At 37.4% G+C, this 9,625-nt stretch overlaps 1 protein-coding gene across 1 annotated transcript in view; it reads right to left on the bottom strand.

Moving 5' to 3' along the window:
• Positions 1-6,221: 6,221 nt before the first annotated feature.
• The window catches only part of LOC114628469 (cystatin 10), a 4,397-nt gene continuing 993 nt past the window's right edge, over positions 6,222-9,625 (bottom strand). The window contains exons 2-3 of the mRNA XM_028776361.1: positions 7,597-7,710; positions 6,222-6,564 (exon numbers count right to left, since the gene is read on the bottom strand). Coding sequence (XP_028632194.1) covers positions 6,481-6,564; positions 7,597-7,710 — 198 coding nt within the window. The 3' untranslated portion in view covers positions 6,222-6,480. The remainder of the gene's footprint in view (positions 6,565-7,596; positions 7,711-9,625) is intronic.

Genomic DNA, 9,625 nt, shown 5'->3' with positions numbered 1-9,625 from the left:
TTGTTGTAAGTGTTGTGTTCTCTTATTTCTCAATCTAGTGTACACAGTTCATCAGAGAGAGATGCCTTTGTGTGTAAATATTTTTACTGCTTAGGAATCTGTCCCCAAATATAACCTAAAATCCTCAGATCAAATTAGAAACAGAATAAATCAAGTGCAAGTTGCAGTAGGAAATCAATCCCTTGGAGAAAAGCTATGAACACTTCCTATAGTGACACATTTGTTCATATGTAGAAGAGCATGAACCTGGAATCAATCACTCAGAAGGATGCTTTCATGGATGTGCTTACATGACTTCTTTCTCTACTGTGTATAGGTGTGGTAGTACATTTTAAGATCTGGGATATAAGATGCCAGCTCAACTCAAGGTGGAAAGGGTCTTAGGAGTTGCAACCACAGAGAACATCCTTGAAACAAACAGCAAAAGGAAGCTGACAGTTTCTATGGTTGAGATGCAGGTGTAATCTATCACATCCCTGAATATCCAGCATAGAATCTGCTAGGACTCAGTGTTTAAACTGAATATATCAGATCCATGTTAGGACTTTGATAGGAGACATATGTAGGGGAAAGATTAAGCTCTGAATTCCCAGGGGTGGAAGAAAAACTCAGCAACACTTACTATTGTGAACAGCATCCAGACTTCTTTAGGCTTACACAAAGTGTCAACAGAGGAACCCCCTCCAAGGACACCATGCTAAAGACCCTATGTAAAATAGTGGACTATTTTCAATATAAGCTATACATGTATGCTGGCTTACTTTTTTGTTATATAACTCTTTTGAGAAGTTCATATATGAGTACCATACTTACATCATTTCATCTCCCTTTCCCTTTCATCCCTTTATTCCCAGGTCCCCTCATATTTCCTCACAATTTAATGACTCCTTCTTTAATTGCTGTTGTTGCTGTTGGTGGTGGTGGTGTGTGTATGCTGTATAAAATCTATTGAGTCTACTTAGTGTTATTTATATGTACATGTATTTAGGACTAACCTCCAGGGATCTGAGGATTGAAAGACTGATCAGGAACTTGCCTCATTGTCTAGATATTTTAAACACCCTCCCAAATGGCTCATACCACCTAGTTCAATATATTCTTAGGGAAAAAATCATAAGAAAAGGTCTGTAGACATTTAGTTCAGATACATTATTTTGAAGATAGTTTTCCTTTAGAGTAGTTGCTTTGATTCACCCTAATATATTTCATGCTCACTTCATTCCTAAAAAAGGTCCTATTCCTTTTTCCTTGACTAAAATTCAAATTCTATAAAGTTTTCTTGTTGTTTTCTGATATTACACCAGGATCACTACATCTTTTTTATCCAGTTTTAAGTAAACATCCAGTTTTAACTAAATTTCATTCTCTTATGCATCCACTGCTTTCACCTCTCTGTCTTAAGAAATAGAGTGAAAACAAACAGTGTGAAGTGAGACACACCCACCAAATGGTCTCAGGATCTCTGTGGTATCTGTATGGCACTGGGGACAGGAACAGGGGCTTCCATGACTAATAGGTATCCATAGGGACAGTGGGGTTTACCTTCCTACAAATTCTCTAGCACCAATGGGCTTTGATTATTAAGAAAAAGGAAAATGCTCTGAGGACTTGTGGTACACAGTGCTATAAGTCCAGCTGCTTCAGAGGCTGAGGAAGGAAGAATTTAAGTTCAAGATTCACCAAGGGTACTGAAAAAGTTCGTAGTCAGTCTAGCTAACTTTGCAATACCCTTTCTCAACAATGGAAAATAAATAATAATTAAATAACATTCTGAGGATATTACTTCGTGGTTAGAAGATATAAGAGGTCCTATGTTCAATTTGAATTACTGCTGAAAGCAAATCAAATTAAAGTTGACAGTAAATAGAAAATGAGAAGGAAGAGGAAATCTTATGGAATACTTAATTTTCAGCTTCATGCTCTCTAGAGAACTCTAGGTTTCTGCTCTAGGTAGATGTGGTAATGTGACAATGGCAGAGAAAGAAGGTATTTTAAAATACAGTATGAAAATGACTATTTAAATTTTTATCTTGCAATTCTATTGTAAGAATGATGGATATTTATTGTACAAATGTTGCTGTCACTTTTGCACATTTCAGATTAGGAAAAAAAATCTTCCAAAAGACAGTTTAGTATTTAAAAATCATTCACTAAAAGCAACTTGGAAGGGATTAAAGAGAGTGCTCAGTGATTAAGCACATTGGCTACTCATCCAGGAGTCCGGTGTTAATCCCAATACCTACATGGAAGCTCACAACTTTCTGTAACTTCAGTTCTGGGAGATCCAACACTTTCATTCAGTCTCCACATGTACTGTACATAGGGGAGTACATATATACATGCAGACAAAAACACTCAAAGAAATATGAAAATAAAAGTAAATCTGTCTATTAAGTGGAAGGTTAAAACTTACCAGATAAGGATGATCTTTGTGTAGTTGGCAGGTTGGAATGAAAATTATAAAGATTAATATTTATAGTCAATACTGTTTCACAAATAATATTCTATCTCTGCAAGAGTCCTGTTTTGCATGTATGTCTTTGAAAATAAATATCAATGTAAAATACACTCTCAATTTACATATTACATAATATTAAAAAGTTAATTTTCAAATTTTGAAATTTTTAAAAATATTTTAAAATATTCTTTAGAATATTTGCTCCTAATTTCTCCAACTAAAATGTTTTAATTCCTAAAGGGTTTCATACCATTAGCAAGTCAAATGTTTATAATGTCTTCATAGAGTCTTCATTGCTTATCCATGAATATGTTAAAAAACACATAATCTACTAATAAAGTTGTACATGTTCACATGACATATAAATATGTATATTAGCATACAATGATATTTATAACATTTATCTTTAGGAATAACTGATGACAAGTATCAAGCTGCAGATCAGAAGTACAGACTTTAAGATCAGGACCTCCATGTATGTCATTTGCCTATATGGGAGCCATAGGCATATGAACTGCCTCTGTTTACTTAAGCTCATGGCACAGTACCCCGTAAAGCTAGGTCCCCAGGCTCTTTCCATCAAAGGTCTTCTCTAATATTTTGTTTGCTTACCAGAAAATAGTCAGACACTGAGCTTAAGACTCATCCTTAGGGAATCTGTATTCACTAAAATAGAGCAGAAGGTACAATTGTGACTTTTGAGTATAGATGTCGATTTGTTTCTGGTCATTAATCCTGTGTTTCCTTCTAGTTTTAGGTCAGGTTCTTTGGGTGCAGCTAATATGGTTACTGCCCCTGCACACAAGTAGTTGATTTCAGAAAAGCCCCATGAACATATAAGGTAGGGTGATGAGAATGGAGGACAGATGAGCAAAAAGAAGATGAACAGAGGACATTGGGTAGAATTGCAGGAAAAACTTTATAGTTAAGAAGCTGGACAACATTCTTAGTCCTTATGCCATCCTTATCAGTCTTATCAATAAAGGGCCTTCCCATTTCTGTACCCAAGACAGGGCTACTGGACACTCCTTGTGATATGGACTCCAAGCCTCTGGGGTTGAGTGAGCTGATGGCAAATTTTGCAGGGTGTTGTGGGTAAGTTGTCAGAGCAGAGAAAGAGAGAGGCAAACAGGCTGTTAGAGATATTAAATGAGACCGTGGGACTTGGCCACATTTGATCACTGACTTTATAAACTGGAGAATTAAAGCTCCCCTACATCACTTCTACTGCAAGAATGTCCTCAGTACAGAACTGGTCTGGTTCTTCCAGGCCATTTCCATGGAGACCTCATAGTTATAGTGAGGAATGGTGACCAGATCCCACTAGCCTACATCATGCCTTATTATAAAGCTGAAACAGTAAAATTTATGTTTAGTCCCTGTACATGACTAAATTCTCTAGGTAATGCATGTATTTTCAACATCCAAAATGTGTGTAACAGCCAAATGTGGTGCTTCATACCTGTGGTCCTAGTACTCAGGAAGTAGAGGCAGGAAAATCAACCATACAAATCAGTGGACTACAAAAAGAAAGAACATGTCTCAAAAGCAGCCAAGAGCTGGAATTTAATCTTAGAACAAAAGAAACACTTACTTAACATGTAAAAGGCCCTGGGGTTCATCCTTAATGTTGGAAACAGTATTTAGTGTATTAAATTTAAAATCTAAAACTATATAATATCTTTATCTTTCTATTTAAAGATTTCCTGGAAAAATCAATGCTTTTGTAACTATGTGAGACCATCACTGCAACTGTCAATTGCTACTCAGTGTTATCTTTTGGTGATCTGCTGAGAGCCCTTTAAAATGCTAGGGCATACTTGGCAAGCATAGTGCTCTTACTCTTCATGTTCATTTTTGAATTATCTTGTACAATTTCCCAACACCTCCTCAGCATGTTCTGCTGTTGGTGTCCCCTTTATCTGTAACTAACAGTCCTATAATACGTAAGTGTGTGTGTTACAAAACTATAGAATAAATGAGTATTGTAGCTCTGTTATTGGAGCTGAGGCCAATAACCATGTACTATTTAGAAATATTCCTTAGAAATTATCACTGCCCATGGAGGTTGGAAATGCTTTGAGTACAATGAAATCAAGTAGATAGAAGTACTTAGCCTACTGTACAGCATGTACTTCCAGGATCACATGGACTGTTGGGGAAAATCTGGTTTGTGGAAAGATTGGATGTAGCAAAAGATAGATATGTGTGTTGGGTGGTAAGTAGGAAGGGTCCTGGATAAAGCCTAGAGATAATTTATGGCACAGTCAGACAGTAACAAGAGATTAGACTAGGCCAGGGCACTATATTTGGGGACCCAGGCTAGATATGGCTGGTTGAGCATTAGGTAAGGATGGGAAGGTCAGAGAGATGCTAAAGACTAGAGTCTGGAGAAGGAAGTAGAAAATCTGGCTGTGTAGAGAAGTTAGATACAGCACAGAAGATGCCAGATCATGGATGATTTTTTTATGTGTTCTTGAATTCAGATTACAAATATTTTATGAGAATTTTTGCTTCAGAGTTTATCAAAAAGGTTGACGTATACTCTTCTCTTGTTGTTGTAGCATTGTTGTTAGTACAGTCCTGGCTTTATAAGGCAATTTGGAGGCATTCCATTTCTTTATAGTTCAATAACTGTTTTGATGAATATTCATGTTAGTTCTTTAACATTCTGGTAAAATTTAGTAGCAAAAATATATCTACTCCTGGAGTGTTTGTTTCTTTGGGAGTTCTTTAAATTGCTTTTTCCATTTCACAGGTTGTTATAAATGTGTTTAAATTCTTTATGTGCTCTGAATTTAATGTTAATAGTTCTTAAGTTTCCATAAATATATCACTCCCTTTAGATTTTCCAGCTAACAGAACCACATGCATTAAAGCTATGACCTAATGCTCTTCTAAGTTCTGTTGGTATCTGTCGTAATGTCTCATTTTTCCTTATTTGTTTTTGTCTATTTTTATCAATGTGTATATCCTCTTTTGGCCATTTAGCTACAGGATTGCTAATGTTATTTATTTTTTCAAAGAACCAATCTGATTTGTATATTTTATTTCCATTTCACTATTTTCTGACATCAATTTTTTCATATGATTTGATTTGCAGTTTAGGTTTTCCTTGGCTTTCCAAGGTCTTCTATTACATCAAGAAAGAAAAAGAAAGCATTTATCTACTAACATGTGGATCACACCAGGATGTAATATAAGGCAAGGAGTAAGGCATTTATACTTTCTGGATTATGTCACTTCAATTTGGGTGCTGATTTGTGTCTTACTTTACAGGCACACACACACATGCAAACACGTGCACACACACACATACACACACTTATAGCTTTCATTCACATAAGTTCCTAAACCTTTCACAGAATTAGAAATGAATCATTGTGTATAGATTCTCTGGGTATTTTAGGTGTGACAATGATATGTCACATTGTGTCACTTCACACATAAATGAGATTGGCTTTAATCATGACACCATCATTCGCCTCACTGATACCGTTCAAGGCTGTTTCTTAAGTAATGTGGCAACAGTTCAGAGTTCCTCTCCCAATCTTTCTGCATCTTCCAGGAACTGTTAACCTTTGAACACTGGGATGCCATGGGATGCCATCTCTGCTCTATTGGAGTAGATAGTTACTCTAGTAACTAGGTATCCCCAAGTAGGTAGTATTTGCTGTGCTATGTACATGTGAGTATGATGCTCCATCTTCTCAATACTCCATTATACTTTCTCATATGCCTTGGCACAACAATAACTCAGAAGGACCTAATGCTATTTTTTTTTTATTGAGCAAAGGATAAACAGTAGGCTCCACAGTTATTTATGAAAAGCAAGTAAAACAAAGAAACAAGGGAATCACTACTTAGGTGTCCAGAGCTTGTCTCTATCTTTCTCTTGTTGCTAGCACTCTCAAGAGACATCCTCTGTGACTAAGATCTGAGGCCTGAGAAAAGGAGAACTTAAGTAGAAGATTCGATAAGAGTAAGAGATAATCAGCAGAAATGTAGCTTGACATAGATTCTTAGGCATTGTAACAGTTGAAGTTTGTCATGGACATCTTGTTCAGCCAAGGTACAACGTTGATCTGGAAATTACAGATGACCCTCTACAAAAGAAGAGAACAAGAGAGGAAAAGTCACTGTAAGCTATAGCTCAAAGGAAATATACCCAGCCTAAGGTATTAGAATGGAGTGAGAATAATATAAATGAGGCCACTCATTCCTCCCTATAAGCTCTCCTAAGTTCCAATGTGCTCAGACTGACTCTGCAGCATCCATTCATTTTTTTTCTCATTGAGACTAGTCCTTGACATGGCACATGTCCTACACTTTAGTGGCTCATGGGATTCTGCATTGTGCTTCCCTAGCACAACTTTCAAAGTAGCAACTTGTAAATGAGGTACAAAATCCCTAGATGTTGGCCCAGAAAATAAGGCTCAGTGTCTCTGAGTTCTTCCATCTCCAGCATCTGGGACAGAACAAAGGGGGTCATGGATGGAAGAATAAGCGGTATGAAAAACACTTCTGAAAATGGCAGGATATAGTGAGTGGTGACAAGCAGAGTGCAGCTATTCCCAGAACCAAATTGCTTAAAGAAACAGTCTTATTGCTGGAGAGGCTAAAAGCATAAGGGGAAGCACTGGAACATTTCACCTCGAGAGTCATAGTTCCTTCACCTTCATTTGGGCAGGGGTTCAGGATGGGATTGAGCAAAGTTTCTTCCCTCCAGTAGCTACCTCTGTAGCTGATTTTATCATTTCAGCAGGAATTATTTCAAAAACAGCTACCACTAGTTTCCAGGGTAAACTCTTTGAACAACTGGTATTTATAATACGGCCAAATATATTCAACCCTGTACCATCCTATGTCGTCATGGGTCTGTATCAACATTAACTAACAACATATTATACACATGTGCCTATTCATGTGTCATACCCCTGATACATGCATGTACAGGCATGTGCACACTTGTACATACACACACACACACACACATACACATCTTTCCACACATACTTACATAACTGCATATAAACCCTCCAAGATGTATGTTCCCACATAAACCAACATGTTTGCATACAGCCCTGCCTGCCTTCATGCTGACTCAATATCTTGTATGTTTTAATCTATATGTATACCTTTTGCTGATCTGCCTGTTCCATGAAGGGACAGTCAGCCAAATCAGACTGGGCTTTGGTACATGTGGTTCGGCCTAGCTCAATTTTCAAGTAGAAGTTCTTCCCAGCCACAACCTATAGTGTAAAAAAAAAAAATAGGATTACATACATCTCTCCAGTCGAGTTCCTATGCATGAAGTCAGTTTACACTACATAGATAATGTGTTCATAGTAGCATCCATGAGTTGACAGAACTATCATCCAGAGAACACACAAGCTATTTTTCAATTGAGTATCCACAGGCCTAGAATTCAAATCATTTCCTTCTGAGAAACTCTAAGAGAGTGTCTTCTGCTTCTAAGGAAGAGGAGAAGCAGGGTACAGAAGCCAGAAGCCAGGAACTGACCATTGTTACAGTGACCTCAAGAAGCGAAGACAGATTTCTATGTGTGATACCCACTTCCTAGGATTGCTCAAGAAAAAACTCTGGATTGTACACAAGACTAACTTAACCCAGCTGACTGTGACTTCAGAGCTGACAGTGGTATACTCTAGGAAGGCTTTAGGATGACAACTTACCTTCAGCTGTATCTTCACCACAGCATGCAACCTATAGAAAGTTTATTCCCTCAATTTAACAGTAGTTACCACGATTCTTTTCTTTACTGGACAGGGTAATGTGGGATATTTTCCACATGAAGATGTTTTAGGCTAAAGAAAAAGATGGCCCTAACTGCCTCATCTTTGTGAAGTTTTCTATGACAATATTTTTCAAGTGTCTAAAACAATCGCACATCTTCTATTTGTTTGTAATTAGGGATGTTCAACCCTTTCCTTGCACCAGGCATCCCAGATTAACTTGTCAGGAATTTAGATAATCAGGGGGTGAAATACCTAGAAATGGGCCTCTAGTTCTTGCATTGAAGAACCAGGAGAAAACTTCTTGATGCCTTTGTTCCTGAATTTCCCTCCTGTAAAACTCACCCACAGACTCTGTGGCCTATAACTCCTACATTTTCCTAATAATTGACATCACATAATGACATGGTTCAACAAGAATCATTAAACCTGGGAGGGACATAACATGTCCAAATTAGTGACATCAGCTGATTGTTGCAGCAAGAAAAGTGGGACTGATCTCCAGTTATCATAATTTTCAAAAAGAGATAATAATGAGATTTACATATATATGTGTGTTGACTATGTTGTGGCTGTGTTGTTGTGTGCTGATTAAAATTGAACACAATCTATACCATATATTTCAAACTGACCTTAGAAGTGGGTTTTGAAGTTGACTCTGACACCTCCTCATCTTTGTAATTTCTCTATTTGGTGAAGGCTTACACCATGATGCAGAGACAGAATCTATGGAGGTCCTCTCTATGTAGAGGGGAGGGCCAGTGTCTAGGGTATTGGCCATTATACTTCCATCTCAGAATAATGGCACCATTCCCAAGGTTTTTCCTCAGAGTACTCAGGGCCACCATGTAGAAGTAAGTAAGTCTTATTATGCAGTTTGAAGTCACTTGGTTAGTTAACTTAGGAAGGTACTTGCCTGGCCACTAGTATAAACTCTGAGAAACAGAGCAACAACACAATTGTTCTAATCAGTTGACAGAGCCATATTCACATTATAGATAGTGACTTCTGAGAAATTTATCCCTGAAGTATTATACTGTAGAAAATTATAAAGCACCTGAACAAGCAAAAATGACTACAGTGCCACTTGGCCATATCATACACAGAAGATATGGCTGAGTAAGCCACAGATGGATAGATCCTTACATAATGCCAAGGTCAAGGAAGTTGAGTAGAGTCTGTTAGAGGAAAGGATACTGAGGGAACAGAACAAGGGTTTCAGCCCAAGCAAAAGATATCCATCATCACACATCAGCAAACTGAAAGAGTCTGCAAGTTAGACAACTGAGCATGTCTGTTTATTCCTGATTTTCTAAATGGAAACTTGCACGTATACAGAACTCCTTTACTTCAAGCACTGAACACTAAAGCAAGTATTTAGTTTCAGTACATTAAAAAACTAAATGCACAC

This window comes from Grammomys surdaster, unplaced genomic scaffold, assembly GCF_004785775.1.
Source record: "Grammomys surdaster isolate TR1022 unplaced genomic scaffold, NIH_TR_1.0 268, whole genome shotgun sequence".
NCBI classification, from domain to species: domain Eukaryota; kingdom Metazoa; phylum Chordata; class Mammalia; order Rodentia; family Muridae; genus Grammomys; species Grammomys surdaster.
This window is presented reverse-complemented; position numbering and strand designations above follow the sequence as displayed.